This window comes from Tursiops truncatus, chromosome 16 (assembly GCF_011762595.2).
Source record: "Tursiops truncatus isolate mTurTru1 chromosome 16, mTurTru1.mat.Y, whole genome shotgun sequence".
In the NCBI taxonomy this organism is placed as follows: Eukaryota; Metazoa; Chordata; class Mammalia; order Artiodactyla; family Delphinidae; genus Tursiops; species Tursiops truncatus.
Genome location: NC_047049.1, coordinates 34,385 through 55,164, shown reverse-complemented (window position 1 = coordinate 55,164; position 20,780 = coordinate 34,385). Strand labels below are relative to the sequence as shown.

The 20,780-nt window shown below is 42.1% G+C and overlaps 1 protein-coding gene across 1 annotated transcript; it reads left to right on the top strand.

The window, feature by feature from the left end:
• The first annotated feature begins 1,512 nt into the window (after positions 1 to 1,512).
• Positions 1,513 to 20,247, top strand: LOC101322436 (zinc finger protein 39-like). Its single transcript, XM_073793735.1, has 9 exons — positions 1,513 to 1,584; positions 5,184 to 5,242; positions 6,359 to 6,427; positions 7,459 to 7,519; positions 7,852 to 7,914; positions 8,134 to 8,227; positions 18,272 to 18,398; positions 18,654 to 18,749; positions 20,168 to 20,247. Coding segments are annotated over exons 4-9 (462 nt in total). The 5' UTR covers positions 1,513 to 1,584; positions 5,184 to 5,242; positions 6,359 to 6,427; positions 7,459 to 7,517.
• Positions 20,248 to 20,780: the final 533 nt, after the last annotated feature.

Sequence of the window (20,780 nt, the reverse complement as noted above, 5' to 3'; positions counted from 1 at the left end):
TGCCCGACAGCTCTTTCTTGAACTTACACAACAGACTGCCTACCCAGCAGCTCAAATTAACACTCTACAAGAACAAATAAATTCTCTAGCAGGAGTGGTTTTACAGAATAGGAGAGCTTTATACTTACCAATGGTTAAACAAGGTGGGACCTGTGCAATGTTAAAGGAGAATTGCTGTTTTTTTTGGTCAACCAATTGGGCAAAATTCAAACTAAACTTCAGAATATTATCGAAAGAGCTAAAGGGTTTTATATGAAGGGAGCCTCAGAGGGATTCGACTGGTGGGATCTCAAGACTAATATCTGGTCCTGGTTCTCTTGGCTAACTCCTCCTCTAGGTCCTATAGCAGCCTTCCTACTTCTACTGATCTTCGGGCCATGCATTTTTAACTTCCTTGTTAAGTTTGTCTCTTCTAGAATACAACCAATGAACCTCCAGATGGTAAGGTGACAAGAATACAGGCCAGTCAACACCCAGACAACACTTGAACAAGCCTCCGTCACATCCCATGGAGCCCCCACCCCCTCTCTAGGAATACTCTGACAGAGAGCAGGCATCAGGAACCCAGGGCCCCTACGACGTCCCTGCCTCTTCTCCTAACAAAAAGCGTTCTGGAACGCCTGAGAAGGAGCTAGGCAGACAGGTAGACATGAGCAGGGTGTCCAACAGGGCCAAAGGATTGGCCCTATAAATAAAGAGAGGGGGAAATGTGGCGCTCCAAGGACAAAAAACAAGATAAACTCAAAGGGCCAGCATTGCCGGAACAAAGAGTTACAGGACTCCTATCGCTCTGTCACGTTGCGGCCACTGCAACGTCCCAGAGCCTCCCAAGCAGCATGCCCTGTCCCTTTCCCATCCACACCGCCTGCCTTGAACTCCTCTTGTGGCACATACAGGCACGCATAGACCTACGTGTAATAAAATTTTCTATTTCACGTTTCCTCGTGGTCTTTGTTGACAGTGGTTCAACAATATCGCGCACACAGGATATACATTTAAACTGTTAATTTAACAAAGTCACAACAGTTGCAATATTGGTTTACGTACTTTAACAAGGACAGACATTGTGATATTTCACGAGTCATGCGGTAGTACGCAACTGTCAAAAAAAAAAAAAAGGACGTGGGATCCATAACCGCAATGCCATTATAGTTAACAAAAACATTAAAGCTAACATAGTATCATCGGATTCTCGGCCCCCATAAGAATTTACCCATTCGTCTCACAACATCTCTTTCAGTTTCTTAAACTAGGACTTAATAACAAACCAGAATTCCACGTGGTGGCACGTGGGTCGAGACACAGTCTCATCCATCACATCCGGGGCTCAGGGCAGCAAGACCCATTACCCCTCGATACACAAAACGTCCCCCGACGGCGCCGACGGACGGAGACGCGTGTGGGACACGCACTCTCCCCACGCAAGGACGCGTTCCCCCGGGAGCCTCTGGGATGGAGTCTTACGGGTTTCTCCTGCGCGTGTGCGGCCCCGCCCACCTCACCCTCTTCCGTCCGGAACGTCGGGGCCCCGCCGCGCTACGGCAGCTGCGCCCGCGCGCTGGCTGTCCTTCTGGGACCCTGAAGGTGGGTGCAAGGGTGGAGGGCGGCCGCGGCGCGGGACGCAGGGCGGGGTGGGGACGCTGCTCCACTCGGTGGGAGCGTAAAGGTCGGCGGGTGTGAGCGGCGCGGCCTGAGGCGCAGGCGCGAGCCGCACCCTGGGCAGGGCCCGGGAGGCGATTGTGGCCTTAGGACCCGCTGGTCCAGGGCTGGAAAGGGCCGGCTCGGGCCGTGCTTCGAGTGTTGCTTGGTCAGAAGACGGTGCACTGCGGACAGCCGGGCGCCCGCCTCCGGAGGCTTCGCGACCTGGGGGTGGAGTCCAAGGTGACTGTGAGGCCGGGGCGGGTCTGCAGACCACGCGAGCGAGCGTGGGTGGGCTGCGGGCTGCGTGCACTGTCCAGCTGTGCCGCCGAAGCAAAACTCCCGGGCGATGTCATTAACCTCTGTGACATTCGGTTTGCTCACCTGTGACGCGAGCGCCTTAAGGACTAGCGAGTTGCCCCCGATTCCCGGGGAAATCAGTGTGAAGTGCATGAGGAGTCTTACTGTGTGGTAGTTGTTACTGGGGTCTCTCGGAGTCTTTTCAGCAGGTGAGGTGTCAGGTCCCCTCCTGCGCTGTGTAGCCTGCTGAGCACCAGGTTTCGTTTACAGTTTTCACAAGACCTAGTTTCTAGGGACCGTGAGTGCCAGGGGGGATCGTTGGGCTCTGAATGACTGACCCCTTTTCTTTGGAACAAGGTAGTTATTATGAAGCATGAAGGGGAGGCGCCCTGTGAACGAAAGACAACCCCTGAAACCTGAACCCGCTTATTAGCGCTTCAGAGCAGAGGCAGAAGAATCACAGAAAGGAGGAGATTCTAGCTTTGCATGGCCAAGCAATTATTGATGCTTCTGCGCAGAGTGAACGAGATATGGGTGACACTGCTTCCTCCCGAAGTTGTCAAAGACTGGGTGATAATGGAAGGTCCGAATGGACTTTCAGAAGGAGACCTGAGCTAGGCTGAGGCGGGTAGGCAGAGGCCAAAAGAAATGTTACTTATTGGAGAGGTCCCGAGGGTGTGGTCTGGGGTGGAGGGATAACCTGTCACAGCTGAGAGAATCTGTCTATGGTGCTCCCTAAATATTCCCATTCCTTCATTCTGCTCCCACTGTTTCTGTTATCTGAGCTCTCTCAAGCCTATTATACCGTCAAGTTTGGTATCTGGAGGTATGCTGGTGCTTGCTCTTCCCAGCAGTTCTTTCTGTTAGTTCAGGAAGGGTTTGTCAGGGTATGTCTGCCTTATGAGAAAGACTGGGGAGTGAGCGGGGTGTGGGTGGAGGAGAGGAAAAAGGATTTGAGGACATGAGTGATGTGCCAGGCTCAAGTGATTTTTTGTATACATCAGGCATCTTGACTTTTGGATAATATTATCCACTCTGCCACCATTAAGTCAAACACGTTTACTTTTGACACCATTTTTGAGAAATGCAGTCAACTTAAGAACAAATAAGTTTTAGAAGACCTTGTCTTAAACATGCCTGTCTTATTTTCCCTAATTCTTTCTGTGGACTAAGTGAGCTCCGGGGACTCATAATACAAGTGTTTCCCACTTAACATCAGAAATCTGTGCTTGATAATCATAAATTCCACAGCACAATAACAGAAGCCTATTTTCCACTGTTTAAAATGGGAAAATTAGAGTGAATCACACTTCACTCTAATTGGCTCCAAACTGATTTTTTTTTTTTTGCGGTACGCGGGCCTCTCACCGCTGCGGCCTCTCCCGTCGCGGAGCACAGGCTCCGGACGCGCAGGCCCAGCGGCCATGGCTCACAGGCGCAGCCGCTCCGCGGCACGTGGGATCCTCCCGGACCGGGGCACGAACCCGCGTCCCCTGCATTGGCAGGCGGACTCCCAACCACTGCGCCACCAGGGAAGCCCCAAACTGATTTTTTTAAAAATGTAAATAAAACACAGCATATGCCCCCATAAAATTAACAGGCTCATGTTACGGTGTAAAAAAGTTAAAATATAGTTTTCTGGTCTGCACACAATTGCTTTTTAAAATTCACGTGGTCTCTTAGTGCAACAACCTTACTGAGGTCCATCCAGGTGACATTTGTTTTCCTTTCAGAAGTTCTGCATGTGTTGTGAAGTTCTATTGGTTGTTTTTCAGCATGTAATGTAAGACTTTTTTCCCCACGTAATTTTGTTAAAAACATTGAGTTTGGGGACTTACACATATCATTTAGCATTTGCTCAGTAATGAACCAACCCAAATTTACTGACTTAAAAAATAAAAAATAATAAAAAAACATTGGGGGCTTCCCTGGTGGCACAGTGGTTGAGAATCCGCCTAACAGTGCAGGCGACACAGATTTGAGCCCTGGTCTGGGAAGATCCCACATGCCATGGAGCAGCTAAGCCCGTGCGCCACAACTACTGAGCCTGCGCTCTAGAGCCTGTGAGCCACAACTACTGAGCCCACGTGTCACAACTACTGAAGCCCGTGCGCCTAGAGCCCGTGCCTCACAACAAAGAGAAGTCACCGCAATGAGAAGCCCACGCACTGCAACGAAGCGTAGCCCCTGCTCACCGCAACTAGAGAAAGCCCGCGCGCAGCAACAAAGACCCAACGCGGCCCAAAATAAATAAATAAATAAGTATATTAAAAAAAATGTGCTCAAAGTTTAGCATTTTGGGTTTTTTAAAATTTTTGTTTTGTTTTTACTTTTTAAAATTTTATTGACGCATAGTTAATTTACAATGTTGTGTTAGTCTCTGTTGTACAGCAGAGTGAATCAGTTATACATATGTCCACTCTTTTTTAGATTCTATTCCCATATAGGTCATTACAGAGTATTGAGTAGAGTTCCCTGTGCTGTCAGTAGGTTCTTATTAGTTATCTCTTTTATATATAGTAGTATGTATATGTCAATCCCAATCTCCCAATTTATTCCTCCCCCTGTCCTTTTCCCCTCGGTAACCATAAGTTTGTTTTCTACATCTGGGACTCTATTTCTGTATTGTAAATAGGTTCATTTGTACCATTTTTTTTAGATTCCATATATAAGCAATATCATATGATGTTTGTCTTTGTCTGACTTACTTCACTCAGTGTGACAATCTCTAGGTCTGTGGTTCAGCATTTTGGGGCTAGGTTTAGTTGGTCAGTTCCTATGTTCGTGTTGTCTGGTTCACAAATGAAGCTGTAGTCATCTGATGCCCTGACTGAGGCTGTTTGATTTAAGATGACTTCATTTACTTTTTTGGTGGTTTGTGCTGGCTGTTGGCTAAACCACATGTCCCTAACAGGCTAGCCCCAGAAGGCAAGCTGTAGTGGAAAAGTGCTTTTCATCTGTGTTTGCATCATATGTCCTTATTTTTTTTTAATATCTTTTTGGGAACATAATTGCTTTACAGTGTTGTGTTAGTTTCTGCTGTATCCTATGCCCTTTTAACCAAAGCAAGTCAAATGGCAGAGCCCACATCAGTTGTAGGGAACTTCACAGGGAAATAAGTGCGGAGAAGCAGCCATTGTTTAAATCGGAGAATCAACCATTGTTTAAATAAAGCAACAACCATTGTTTAAATAAGCATTTTTAAAAATTTAAATTGATACCCCTCCATTCACCTTCTCTCGCAGCTCTATTTCCAGAGTCCTCTGTGTGTTTCTAAGAACAGCAGGAAATGAATACATCTCTGGTGAGTTGTTTTTTTTCCTCAGCTTGTTTTCTATTTTACTATATGAGCTTTATGAGGGTCCTTAAAGTAAAATGGAAAAGTAAAACTAAGTAAGATTCAGCTTCAGGGCAATATACATAAAAAAGATAAAGGTGGCCTGTGGATATAGGCAGGTAATCCGACCTTAGAGTGGTCCAAGGTGAGTGCAATGGCAAAAACACAGATACACCTGTTCTCTGATCAGAATGGACCCTTAGAAGAAAGCATGCTACATTCCCTTGAGACATGAGAACTTGCATGCACAGATGTCCGAACAGTGGCTTAACTGGTCACATAGATGATGGGGTGGACAGCGTTTCACTGCCAGTCTGGAAATAAACACTTCATGCATCTGCAGTGGTGACACTTACCTAGTGCTGAAGCAGAACTTGCTTAATAAGGTTCTTCTGGAGTTGCTAAAAGAGTGTGGTCCCAGACAGCTTTTGGAAGGCCCTACTTGATGCATGGATAAAACGTGGAATGTCTAGAGGATTGAATTGACTGCAGGTCCTTTAAGTAACTCATTTCTCTCCGCTAGTCAATGATTGCAGGTTGTATAGCAGACTGTTCAAGGCTATATTTTCTGGCAAATGTTTCCACTGCTCTTTTGCAGCTTAACCTACTCAACATGGTCTTAATTCATTTCTTCTCAAGCTCACCAGTAACCTAAATTATAGTTAGGTTCAATGAATATGTTGTAGTCTTTGCCTTACTTGAACCTTCTGCCATATTGAAGCTACTGTCCATGATCTCCTGGAAATTCTCGGCCATTAGCTTCTGTTGTGGCCTCTCTGATGGTTTATTCCCGAATTCTTCTGTCTTTTTCTTCTGCTCCTGAGCGTTGCTCATCCAGGTGTTCAAACCTGGGCCCCATTCTTCACACGCTGCAGTTCTCCTTGACCTGTTTGGCCCTCTGTGATTTGACAGTCCTGTTTCTCTCCAGCTTGGACCTCTTCCCTACCTTTAGACCATAGGTTCAGCTCCTTGTTGAATGCTTTCTTGTAGCTATCCAGAAGGTATCACAAGCTCAACAAATCCAAAATGAAAACCACATTCTTCTTTCTTCCCGTACATATGATGCTACTTTCATGGAGCCAGTGAGTCAAACCACCAAAATGGGATTTCTCCTGGACCCCTCCCTCTCTCTCAGCTTTAATCTCATCTAAGGTAAAGTCCTGCTACTTCTGTTTGTGCCTTTAATTTCGTCTGATGTCTGCATTGTTGCTCACCAACAAACGCAGTAACTTTCTTTTTTACGTTGGAATTGTCATCCTTGGCAAAACCTGAAGGATGTGTTTGCTGTGATCTGGTTAGATTCCCCTCGAGCTGTGCTACTGGCCAGCATGTGTGGTGACAGCCTTAGGAGTCCAGTGAGAGAAAGAATTCAGGAGTTATTCAGAGTTATTTTGAACAAGGGTCAGGACAAAGTTACACAAAGTCTAAAAACAAGGGTTACAGATTTTTGTAATTTTTAACTTCCATTTATATAAATTTGTCAGTGATTCTGTCGCTTTTATTATGATATAATTGCGTATTGCTAGTTCAAAAATGACCTTTTCCCAAACCCTGTTAAAGACTATTGAATTCTTCTGCTATTTCAGTTAATCACTTAAAAATGAATAGGGAGAAGTGCATGTGTGCATTATTCATAGCTATGACTGGGGCAGAACTCTCCTAATTGTTGGCTCGTTTTTTTTGTTGTGATAAAGTGTACATAAGCTAATGTGGCCATTTCACCATTTTTAAGAGGACAATTCAGTGCTCGTACTATATTTAGTTTATTCACACTGTTGTGTAATCATCACCACTAAGAATATCCAGATTCATCCTCCCCAGATAAAACTTTACTCGGGACTTCCCTGGTGGCGCAGTGGTTAAGAATCTGCCTGCCAATGCAGGGAACACAGGTTCAATCCCTTGTCCAGGAAGATCCCACATGCCACGGAGCAACTAAGCCCGTGCGCTGTAACTACTGAAGCCCGCATGCTGCAACTACTGAGGCCTGAGCACCTTCTCCCGTGCTCTGCAACAAGAGAAGCCACTGCAGTGAGACGCCCGTGCACCGCAGCAGAGAGTAGCTACCACTCACCGCAACTAGAGAAAGCCCGCACGCAGCACTGAAGACCCAACGCAGCCAAAAACAAACAAAAAAAAACTTTACTCATTAAACCCTAACTCCCTATTCTCCCCTCCCCCAGCCCCTGGCAGCAACCACTCTAGTCTCTGTGTCTATGAAGTTGATGACTCTGAGAACCTCATGTAAGTGGAATCATGCAGTGCCTGTCCTTAAGTGACTGACGTATTTCACCTAGTGTAGTGTCTTCAAGGTTTATCCGTATCGTAGCATGGTAAAATTCACTTCCTTACGAAGTCTCAATAATATTACCATTGTATGTATGCCCACGTTTTACTTATCCATTAATCCATCAATGGTTTTATGGGTTACTTCGACCTTCAGGCTATAAAGGATAATGCTGTTATGACCATGTGTGTAGACGTATCTTTTCTAGTTCCCACTTTTACTTTGTTTCTTATACACCCAGAAGTAAAGTTGTAGGATCGCGTTGTAATTCTGTATTTAATTTTTTCAGGAATCACCGTGTTGTCTTCCGTGGTGGCTGCACTATTTTACATTCCCACCAGCAGTGCACAAGGTTTCCAGTTTCTTCATATTCTTGCCAACGCTTGTTCTTTCCTGTTTTGTTTTGTTTTTTACATAGTAGCCATCCTAATGGGCATAAGATGGTGTCTCACGGTGCTTTTGATTTGCTTTTCTCTAATGACTGGCAATGTTGAGCATGTTTTTATGTGTGTATGGGCCATTTGTTTATCCTTTTTGCACATTTTTTAAATAGACTTTTATTTTTTTATAGCAGTTTTAGATTCTCAGCAAAATTGAGCAGAAGATACAGTGATTTCCAGTGTACTCTCTGCCCCCAGGCGCTGCCTCCCCATTATCAGTATCAGGTATTCATTTGTTACAATTCATGAACCTACACAGACATATCATTATTACCCAAAGTCCTCGGTTTACATTATAATTCGCTCTTGGTACTGCACTTTTTATGGGTTTGGACAAATGTGTAATGATACGTATTCACCACTATAGTCATGCAGAGTGGTTTTATTGCCCTGAGAATCCTCTGCGCTCCTTCTGTTCATATCCTTCTGTAGTCCGTAGCCCTTGGCAACCACGGGTATTTTTCCTGTCTGCATAGTTTTGCCTATTAGAGAATGTCATATAGTTAGAACCACGTTAGGTGGGTTTTTTAGATTGGCTTCTTTCACTTGTTAACATGCTTTTAAGTTTCCTCTGTGTCTTTTCATGGCTTGATAGCTCATTTATTTTTAGCACTGAGTAATATTACATTTCCTGGTTGTACCACAGTTTATCCACTCATTTACGGAAGGACATTTTGGTTGCTTCCAAGTTTGGCAGTTGATGAATGAAGCTATTGCAAACATCCGTGTACTGGTTTTATGTGGACATACGTTTTCAGTTCCTTTGGATAAATACCAGAAGCGCACTTGCTGGATCATGTGTTAAAAGTGTGTGTTTAATTTTGAAGACAGTACCAAACTGTCTTCTAGAGTGGCTCTACCATTTTGCTACTTTGTTATGGCAGCCCTGACAAATTAATACACTGCACTTCATTCCACGGCTTTTTTATTGGTTACTGTAAGGCTTACGATATGAGTCCTTATCAGAATATACTAGAGGAGCAGTGCATTACTTCACATAAAATGTAGAGACCTTTGAGTAGTAGTATTCCATTTACAACCCCTATCATTTGTACTTTTGTTTTTATACATGTGTATTTACATATTGAGTCTACATACATTATGAGTCTCCTGTATGTTATTATAATTTTTCTTTAAACAATCATATCTATTTTAAAGGAATTAAGAGAAGAAATATATATATATATATATATATATATATATAAAATCTTTTATATTTACCATTTCCAGTGATCCTGATTCTTTCCTGTGGATTCAGGTTAACATCTGGTATCTTTTTCTTTCCTCCTGGAGAATGTCCGTTATCATTTTTAGTGCTATCTTCTGATGATGAATTAGCTTAGTTTATCTTTATCTGAAAATGTCTTTATTTCATCTTTATTTTTAGCATAGTTTCACTGGGTAGAATTACAACTTGAAGGATGTTTCCATTCAGGGTAGTAAAGGCGTTCCCCACGGTTTCTGATAAGAAGTCATCTATCATTCATGTGCAGATGTACCTGAGTGGGATCTTTTCCTTTGGCTGCTTTCGAGATCTTCTCTTTACCTTTGGATACTGGCAGTGTGACTGGTGTGCCTAGAGTAGTTTTCTTTTCTTTTTTTATAAATTAATTAATTTATTTTTGGCTGCGTTGGGTCTTTGTTGCTGCGCGTGGGCTTTCTCTAGTTGCGGCGAGTGGGGGCTGCTCTTCGTTGTGCGCGGGCTTCTCATTGCAGCAGCTTCTCTTGTTGTGGAGCACGGGCTCTAGGCGCGTAGACTTCAGTAGTTGTGGCACACGGACTCAGTAGTTGTGGCGCACGGGCTTAGTTGCTCTGCGGCATGTGGTATCTTCCTGGACCAGGGCTCAAACCCATGTACCCTGCGTTGGCAGGTGGATTCTTAACCACTGTGCCACCAGGGAAGTCCCTAGAGTAGTTTTCTTTGAATCTAAGCTGATCATGGGTCATTGAGCTGCTTCAATCTGTAAATTCGTGTCTTTCACAAAATTTGGGAAGGTTTTAGCCACTGTTTCTAAAAATACATATTATGTTCCATTCTTTCTCCCTCCTTTCTGGCTGGTGCTACAGTCACATATATGTTAGACTGTTTTCTAAATTGTTTCTTAGCCTCTTTTCATTTTTCTTCATTTTTTTCTCTCAAAAAGATAAGAAAATATCTACTGATCTATCTTTAAGTTCATTGGCTTTCTTTTGCTGTTTCCAATGCGATGTTCAGCTCATCAGAAAGTTTTTCATTTTTGTTACTGTAGTATGTAGCTCTGCAATTTCCATTTAATTGTTTTTCTAGTTTGTTTTTCTGTACTGATATTGCCCCTCCCCCCCGCCAATACATTATTTTTTATCTTCCTTTAAGTACTTGAATGTATTTATGGATGGGTTAACTATGTTTCTGCTACGTGCAGCATCCGGGATACCTTGGGATTAGTTTCTAGTGATTGTTTATGGTCGTTTTTTGTTTTTCTTCTTGAATATGAGTAACATTTTCCTCTTACTTTACATGTGTTGAGATTCTGAATTATGTACTAAACATTGTAAATCATATGTTGCAAGAGTTTTTGGATCCTGTTACATTTCTCTGAAGAGTGATTTTGTTCTACAAGGCAGTTAACTTGGCTGGATTCAAATTCTAAACTTCATTTCTTATAGTGACCAGCAGCTGACTCTTCATTCATTTCCTTCAGCTTTGAGAGGCTGCTTTCTTGTTGGGCCCTCTGAGGTCTTCCACATATGTGTAGTTTAGCAGTCAGCCAACAACTGTGGTTGGTTTTGTGTGGAAATTTGGTACATTATGTTCTTTTGCTGCTTCTCTCCGAGGGCTACCCCCCAACCCCCACTGAGTTTTCCAGTTTTGTTGGCAGCCCTGAACTATGCCCTCTGACACCTAAGCCAGTAAAGCTTCAGCTTTCAGTTTCTTGATCTATTTGCAGAGTGAAGATTGCCCTCTGGTAAAATGCCATAAACTTGCAAAGTAGTTTGTCCTTTAATGGATTATTCAAATCTAGTTTCTGCCTACTTTTAGTTGTTCTCCAGTGCCTTTAGGTGATTGTGTTATAAATTTTGTCCAGCTTTTATAATAGTTTTCTGCACATTGTTAGTCTGGTCAAGCTACTTTGCCATTAACATACAAGCCATGCTACATTTATGATGTAATAGATAGATAGATGTAAATAGATAGATGTAAATCTATCTTCACTAGTTTATCTGGCCTGTCTTTATCATAGGGTCATTTTCTCTCCACTGGACTATTGGTCAGCTCTCTTAAGTCTCCCAATCTTATTACTATCCCAAGTCAGTTCTTTCTTCCATGGGAATAATTCATCCAAGATAAGGGGCAGTAAATTACGGCATACAGGTCAGATGTGGCTACTACCTATTGTTGTGTGACCTGTGAGCTCGTTTGTTGGCTTATTACACCTTTTTTAAGCAGTTACTGTAAGGTTTGTGCTATTCATCTTTAATTTATCCTAGTCTACTTTAAAATAAGATACCATTTATATAAGAACCTTAAAACAGTATACTTCAAAAGTTTTCTCCTCCCAGCTTCTGTGATATCGTTGGCATACCTTTTACTCCCACATGCATTCCTTTGTTTTGGCTGCGTTGGGTCTTCGTTGCTGCGCACCGGCTTTCTCTAGTTGCAGTGAGCGGGGTCTACCCTTCATTGTGGTGCACAGGCTTCTCAGTACAGTGGCTTCTCCTGTTGCAGAGCCTGGGCTCTAGGTGCACGGGCTTCAGTAGTTGCAGCACATGGGCTCAGTAGTTGCAGCACACAGGCCCTAGGGCATGCAGGCTTCAGTAGTTGTGGTCTGTGAGCTCAGTAGTTGTGGCTTACGGGCTCTAGAGCACAGGCTCAGTAGTTGTGGTGCATGGGCTTAGTTGTTCCATGGCATGTGGGATCTTCCCGGACCAGGGATCGAACCTGTGTCCCCTGACTGGCAGGCAGATTTTTAAGTACTGCGCCACTAGGGAAGTCCCCCACATGCATTCTTATTTTGCTTCATATGGTCAATTACCTTTAAAGGAGTTTGAACATAAAAATAATATAATATTATATCATAATATATTATAAAACATATATTACATAATACAATATATATTATATATTTATTAATATATTTACCATTTTGAGTGCTCTTTATTCCTTTATATATACCCAGATTTCTATCTGATACATTTTCCTTCAGATTTTAGGCAATTTGATTATCGTGGTCCTTGTTCTAGTTAGTTACCTGATGTTTCTTGCTTGTACCAAGTCTGGTCCCCAGAGCGCCCTCATGCCCTTTACCATCCCCATGATCACCCTCAGGTTCAGTAATTCACTAGCAGGACTCAACAGAACTCAGAAAAGCCGTTGTGGGCTTCCCTGGTGGCGCAGTGGTTAAGAGTCCACCTGCCGATGCGGGGGACATGGGTTCGAGCCCTGGCCCGGGAAGATCCCACATGCCGCCGAGCAACTAAGCCCATGCGCCACAACTACAGAGCCTGTGCTCTAGAGCCCACGATCCACAACTACTGAAGCCTGTGCTCCGCAACAAGAGAAGCCCCCGCTCTCAGCAACTAGAGAAAACCCCCGTGCAGCAGCGAAGACCCAGTGCAGCCAAAAGTTGAATAAATGAGTAAATAAATTTAAAAAAAGAGCTGTTGTACTCATGTTTATGGTTTTGTACAGTGAAAGGATGCAGATTAAAATCAGTTAAGGGATCAGGCACATAAAGCAGGTCCACGAGTCTTCATGTGCAGGGTTCCAAAAACCTGCCAGTGGAGCCACGTGGACGGTGCCTTTTTCTCGCAGCAACAGGGTTTGACAGTGTGCGTGGAACGTGGAGAAATAGGGAAGCTTACTTGAGCCTTGATATCCAGCTTGCACTGGGGCTCTGTCATGTAGACCTGGTTGACCATCTGTGTGGCTGACCTTAATCTCTAGTCCCTCCATAGACTGAGCTCATAAAATGTGCTGATAACAAGGCCTCCCACTATTAATCACATTTTTAGCATAGGATATCTGTGTGACCCAAAGCTATCAGGTTAAACAAAGATACTTGCATCAGTCAAGACACTTCAGGGCTTATATGTAAAGCCTGAAACCGTAAAACTCCTAACAGGAAAAGCTTATACATGAGACTTGGCAATATATGGCACCAGATGCACGAGAAACAAAAGCAAACATAAACAAGTAGGACTACATCACACTAAAAAGCTTTTGTACTGCAAAGAAAGCACTCAACCAAATGAGAAGGGAACCCGTGAGATGAGAAGAATTTGCAAGTCATATATGATAAGAGGTTAATATCCAAAATATAAGGAATTTATTACAACTCATAGGAAAAAATAACCAAGTCAAGAATGGGCAAAGGACCTGAATAAACATTTTTCCAAAGAAAACATACAGATGGCCAACATGTACATGAAAAGGTGCTCAATGTCAGTAATCATTGGGAAAATGCAAATCAAAACCACAATGAGATATCACCTCACCCCTGTTTAATGCTAGTATCCAAAAGACAAGAGATCACAAGTGTTGGTGAGGATGTAGTTAAAAGGAAACCTTTTACGCTATGGTGGGAATTTATACAGCCATTTTAGAAGACAATATGAGGTTTTCTCAAAACTTAAAAATAGGGACTTCCTTAGTGGCCCAGTGGCTCATACTCCGTGCTCTCAATGCAGGGGGCCCAGGTTCAATCCCTGGTCAGGGAACTAGATCCCACATGCCACAACTAAAGATCCCGCATGCCACAGTGAAGATCGCGCACACGGCAACAAAGATCCCGCGTGCTGCAACTAAGACCCAGCACAGCCAAATAGGTGATAGATAGATAGATAGGAAGAAAGAAACAATAAGAAACCTTAAAAATAGAACTACTGTGTGATCCAGGAAATCTGCTTCTGGGAATATTTCTGATGGAAAAGAAATCAGTATCTCAAAGAAGTATCTTAACACCCGTGTTCCTTGCAGTGTTACAACAGCCAAGATACAGAAATAACCTAAGTGTCAGTCATCAGATGAATGGATAAAGCAAATGTGGTATGTATATCTATGGGAATGTTATTTATCCATTAAAAAGAAAGATTCTGCCATTTGCAGCAACATAGATGAACCTGAGGGCATTATGCTAAGTGAAACAAGCCAAACAGTGAAAGGCTACTTTATGGTATCACGTAACTGTGGAAGGAAAAATGTAAAAAGTTGAGTTCATGAAAACATTAGAATGGTGGTTGTCGGGATGGGGGAAATGGTAAAGGTTGGTGAAAGGGTACGAACTTCTAATTATAAAATGAATAAATTATGAGGAACTAATGTACAATATGGTGACTATAAGACCATAGTTTATAATTTATTGTTTAGTTGCAATTTGCCAGGAGAATTGATCTTCAGTGTTCTCACACATACACACAAAGAGGGTAACGGTGAGGTGATGGGTGTGTTAAGTAACTTGATTGTAGTAATCAGGTCATAATGCATACATTTATCAAATCAGCAGGTTATACACTTTAAATATATATAATTTTAATTGTCAATTATACTTCAATAAAAGTGGAATAATGTAAAATTAGGTATAAAATTAAAAACTAATAAAATAAAAAATAAATATGCCTTCCTCAGTGGCTGGGCTGCTTTTTTTGATATGCCTCTTGTCGATAGTCTCAAGCAGCCTCTTTAAATCTTAAACTGTCAGTACTTTTTAGTTCAGTTTGGTTGGTTTTTGACAGTACAACCGTAAAAAATATAGTTGGGTTTATATATCTTTGATTTCAGCCAGTTTGAGCTTTTTGAGACATACCTTTCTTTTTTTTTTGGTATTCATGTATCTATATATTTTTTAGACTGTAAGTTTTTGTTTTATTCTTAAGTATTTCATCCTTAGTCTTTGCCATTTTGTGCAGCAGAAGGGATTTATTGTGGGCCAGCTCAAGCCATTCTTAAGTTTTAACAGTGACTGTCATAGTTATATTCTTCATTTGTTACTTGCCATACAGTTCAGTATAATTACTTTTGATTCCTAAAGTATTTCTCATTGTATTTTTTTCTGTAAGAACTGAAAGAGGCAACTTTTTCTGCCTTGACACAGTAAAAGCTAAAGAAATGTTTTGAGAGTTTTCCTACTCCACAAGACCCCAAATTTCTAGCTTCTGCTTATTTTCTTTCATCCCTCCTTGCAATCTGTTTTTTTTTCCCTCCCCTTAGCTCATCATTTTCCTATATTGCTTTATCAGAAGCGGTGACTAGTAGTTGAGATTTACTACTCACATTTTGATTTCCTGCCTCTTTTTCTAAGATTTTAAGTCCATGAGGTAAACATTATTTGATTTAAGAAGTATGACTCATGTGGCTTAAGTAACACTAAGTATATAACTACCAGTTATCTTAAGTAACACCATGGTCCATTATAACACCATCCTCACAGTTTCTTTGCACTACTTGTTGCCATTGTTGGTGTTTGTTTCTGTTTGGTTTGGTGCCAGTTCAGTTACCAGTTCGGTCAGGAAGAAAGGTTTCTTTCTCAGTGCTATTACCTGTCCTTCATGGGTCAGCTTTAGTTTTGTTCCTTTCAGCATCATGCAGCATCCCAGACAGAGGAGTATTTCTTTCTGTCATATTGCTGAGGATGAACATGGTAAAGGGGAAATACGGTGATCATTGTGTGACTCTTAAATAGGTTCTGTTTAGGAGTAATGCTTCCATTCACATGTCATCGGTCAAAGCAAGACAGGTGGGGAATTACAAATCTGTTTATATGTGAGTTCCAGCGCAAGGCGATATATACATCCTTTTACAGAGAAAGGCACTGCAAGGAGTGCTATGAACTGAATTATATTCCCCCCAAATATATATGCTGTAGCCTTAACTCCCAATGCATTTAATCAAGTTTAAATGAGGTCGTAGGGTGGGGCCGTTACTCCAACAGAATTAGTGGCCCTATAAGAAAAGGAAGAGAGAGATCTTTTCCTTCCTTCTCCCTCCCTCCCTGCCATATATGGACTCAGCAGAAACACAGCCATCTGCAAGCTAGGAATGGAGCTCTTACCAGGAAATGAATTGGCTGGCACCTTGATCTTAGACTTCCCTGCCTCTAGAATTGTAAGAAAAGAGTTTTCTGTTGTTTAAGCCACCCAGTCTATGGCACTGAATTTAGCTGGACAGAAATATAACCTACCACATGTTTATTCTTAATTTTCCACATGAACTTTTAAATCAGCTTGCCATGATGTGTACTACTCATTCACATCCGTGAACATGGTGTGTCTTTTCATTTGTTTAGTTCCTTTTTGTATCCTTCAGGGTTTTTTCCCCGCCTCATAAATTTTGTACATTATTTTGTTAAATGTATTGCTAGGTGTTTTGTCTTCTTGTTATTGTGGTTGTGTGAGTATCATGTATATGAAGGTTTATATAAAAGCCTTATATTAGTCATATAAGCTACTAACTTATTAAGTCTTCCTATGTGGAGTACTTGGATGTACTTGGATGTCATGTGATTCTCTTCAGCTTCCCAAGTATGAATTATATGGAAACCATCATCACTTTCAGTGCTGTTTTTCTCTCTTTAATTGTGTTGACTGACACTACTAGTACAGTGTTAGTAACTATGGTGATGAAGCATCCTTGCTCTGCATGTTTCCCCATAAGTGTGATGCTGGCTTTCACTTGTGGCTAAGACATACATGTTTATCATGTTAAGGAAAAATCCCGTGAATCCTCTTTTAAGTTTTTTTTATTACAAATGAGAGGGTATTTTTATAGATGTCTACTTATTAGCATCTAGAATTTTCTCCACTGAACTACAAATATGATGAATTGTATTAATAGATTTCTTAATATTGAGGCTTTCTCTATTCCTAGAATAATTAAAAATTTCTTCTCCATTGTCATGGTCTGTTTTTCTTTCTCTGTCAGTAAATATCAGTGTTTCCTAAAACACCATACCTGTTCATTTTCTCCTTTCAATCTCTTAGGTTCTCTTTGAGCAATTTTATTCACTCTGATGGCTTCAGCTACCACTAAAATATTGCTGTTTCCTAAATCCTTTTCTTCATCTTGTATCTCTCTCCTGAGCTCAAGAGCATATATCCATTTGCCAGTTGCACATCTTCACATATTTGACCACAGAAATTTCAAACTTCAAACATGCTGTGTCCAAGATCTGTGTCTGTTCTGCAAATCCTATTCTTTGTCCTTATCCCAATATCAGTTTATAGCGCTAGTATCTACCAGCTTGTTGTGCAGACAGCCTGGTAGTAAAGCTTTCCCTTCACCTTCTCAGAGCAAATGAGTACCAAATTCTTTTTCTTTTTTTCTGTTTTGGAATTAGTCCCCTGTTCCGTATTCATCTTCCTCTGTTACCTCTGTTACCTAGTATAGTTGGTCATTTCTCCCTCTGGTTTTTTCTCCTCTGATTCTCCCTTAAGCCCTTCTCCATTCTCCTGCTGGATGATGACTGTTAAAGGGCACATCTGGTTATGTAGCTTACCTCTCGTTAGCAGCCCCTCATTATTCACTCCCTGTTGTTTAGGAAGTGGGTCATGTTCACTCTTGGGTAGACATAAGCAATTCCTTAGGTAATAAGAAAATTCTAGGATGCATGTGTACATACTTTTTTAAAAAAATGGTGAGCACGTAAGGTTTTTTATTGATGGAGTTAGGTCATATATTTAAATGCAGGGTAACTTTATAATCAGTTCCTTGAATACCTTTACTGTCTTTATCTCTTATCTCAGCCCAGGAGCACCCACCTGGATGTGGTGCTGCTTGTACTTCTATTAAAGTGGCATCTGTTCTTTATGCCTCTCAGCTTGACTTCTGCTCTTGCCTCATATTCATGAGAACATGTGGTTCACACTGAACAGCTGACATGTTTAGCTCTTCAGTGAAGTGCAACCTGACAGTACAAAGTACAACTATTCTTTTTCTCCCTTGATACCCCAGGCTACCTTAAATATGTGTGTAACCTGGTTCATCTAACACATTATTCCAGGTAAGTGTTTGTACTTATGTCTCCATACCAGCTCATATGTTCCTTGTATCTTTGGCAATGAGGACCATTCCAGATTTATAAGGGAAACTATGATGGTACTTTGAAGAACTACTAAATTAACACAGACGTAGGGTATTTCTATGATGATTTCTCCTTATCCCACAATATAGAGTACAAAGCATGGTATGGTATATCCTGTGTAAGATAAAACACACACATAAGAATGAATTCCTAGACTTCCTGTTCTTTTGACCCAGGCTGATGCCTTGAATTGAGGAAAAATGTACCATTACAGGGGTTGGTGTCACTTGAGGATGTGGCTGTGAACTTCACCTGGGAGGAGTGGCAGGACCTGGATGATGCTCAGAGGACCCTATACAGGGATGTCATGCTGGAGAACTACAGTAGCCTGGTGTCACTGGGTGAGCAAAACTCCCCTAGTAACTGCCAAGTGCAAGCACGTTTTTCTTCATTGGTAAATGTACAGTTGTTTGTGAAATGAAATGCTACTTAGGTTTAAGATTCCGGGCCAGGAAGAACGTGTGTTCACCCCTCCAGTCAGAGGTTCAGATTGGCCCTTCATTGCACTACTCTTGAGGCTGTGCTGTTGGCATTTTTCAAGAGCCCATGAAACATAAACAGTTTGGCAAAAGTCCTACAGTATTTCTCATCAACAGGGCATTGCATTACCAGGCCTGAGGTGATCATCAAGTTGGAGCAAGGAGCAGCACCATGGACTGTAAAAGAAAAACCCCAGACCAGGGTTTCCCGGTGTCAGTGCACACTGTCACTGTGCACACTGAGCAGGGAGTCAGTGCACACTGAGCAGGGAGGCTGCGAAGACAAGTGCACAGCAGATGTTGGCCGTGCTGAGCTCTTTTTCACCAGTTGTTTTCTCCAAGTTCATACCTTGGGACAGACTTCAGTCTGCATGTATCAGACTCATGCATTATTCAGTCTCCAGATACGGCTCTCACATGTAAACCTCCCCCTTTTTGTTAATTGCTGAATGTTTTCTTAGACTTACCAAAAACCGGTGCCCACCTGCCTCCTCTTGGAATTTTTTCTTGGTTAGTCACTGTCCCTAGATTCTCAGTAGGCCGCCTTTTTTGGTTTTTTAAAAATATTTATTTATTTTTTGGCTGCGTCGCATCTTAGTTGCAGCACGTGGGATCTTCGATTTGTTATGGTGCACGGGCTTCTCTCTAGGTGAGGCGCACAGGCTTAGTTGCCCCACAGCATGTGGGATCTTAGTTCCCCGACCAGGAATTGAACTGGCGTCCCCTGCATTGCAAGAAGGATTCTTAACCACTGGACCACCAGGGAAGTCCCAATAGGCCTCCTTTTTGTTCATTCTCAGAGACTGTTTTCTTTTGGGCATTTAGTCGTACATTCATTTATTCTTTTAACATGTTAATTGGGAAGTTTTACACACTGGTAAATTTTGTAAATGTGTGGATAACAGCAGTAATCAAAGAAATGTCCTTTTTAAAATTAATTTATTTTTATTTCTGGCTGCATTGGGTCTTTGTTGCTGCACATGGGCTTTCTCTAGTTGTGGTGAGCGGGGGCTACTTTTCGTTGCGGTGCACAGGCTTCTCATTGCTATGGCTTCTCTTGTTGCGGAGCACAGACTCTAGGTGCACAGGCTTCAGTAGTTGTGGCTCACGGGCTCTAGAGTGCAGGCTCAGTAGCTGTGGCACATGGGCTTACTTGCTCTGCGGCATGTGGGATCTCCCTGGACCAGGGATCGAACCCGTGTCTGTTGCATTGGCAGGTGGATTCTTAACCACTGTGCCACCAGGGAAGTCCCGAAATGTCCTTTTTATATAGAACTTATATTTTGTTGAAAGAGAAAAATGAAACAAATGTACATGTTTAGTAGTGAAATCAGAGCCACAAAAGTGTTAAACAAGGATGAGAGAGAGGATAATAAGAGTATAGTGTTTCCAGAAGGGTGTTAAGAAGGCACATTTAGGGGAGATTAAGTGTTTATGTTGGTAGAGCTTACGTTTGAGATGACTGTATTCCATTTTGACATGGAACATATGCATGCATGTAAAATCTGGAGTAGAAGATGGACATCACTGCTGGAGATGCAAATTAGCAAATCATTAACTCAAGACTGGTAGGAGTAGAGGAGGTGGCCTACGGACCTATTAAGACCATGAGAGAAGTGGTCCAGGTACAGGTCTCATGAATCACTACATCAGAAACCATGAGGCTGAGAAGGACCCAGAAAACTTCACCGTGGAAAGCGGTGGCCTGTGACACGGGAGGATAAACTAGAGACTATGGGTCCAAGGCCAGTGAAACCAAGAATTTCATACTTTGGGAGCGGAGTTTGAAATTAAATTTTTTTTTACTTTCTCTTGTGAAGATCATTGTTTTTTTTTTTTTTAAAAAAAGAATGAGAAGTATACATGGGACTCCAGTTTCAATACAACTAAGGGACAGCTGAAACTGTAAAGTACAGTAAAGTTAATATCTTCAGAAGCAGTGAATTATCAAGTAGAGTCACTCGCACCATGAAGTGAGGTGAAAATGCCTTGGCTGTTGGTCTCAGAAGCACCCAGAGAAAGCTTTTCGAAGACGGTGGGCACATGCTGGGTTGCAGAGCCTAAATCCTTCAGGCCAGCAGGGAGGAGTTTCACAAAGTGATGAATTAGAGTTTCATGAACTTGTTAGGGTTCTGAGAAGCCAAGGGTATAGTGTTAAGTTAAGAATTTGCAGAAAGCTCCCTTGTCTAGCATGGAAAAAAAGATTAAGCCTTTGAAAAACCCACAGGTGCCTATAGGTGTTCC

Excerpts from the sequence above, each read along its gene's own strand:
- LOC101322436 (XM_073793735.1), top strand. Across the intron at positions 7,915-8,133 it reads TCCCACCAGCAGTGCACAAG|CAGTTTTAGATTCTCAGCAA; the intron begins GTTTCCAGTTTC and ends ATTTTTTTATAG. Across the intron at positions 18,399-18,653 it reads CAGTAGCCTGGTGTCACTGG|GGCATTGCATTACCAGGCCT; the intron begins GTGAGCAAAACT and ends TCTCATCAACAG.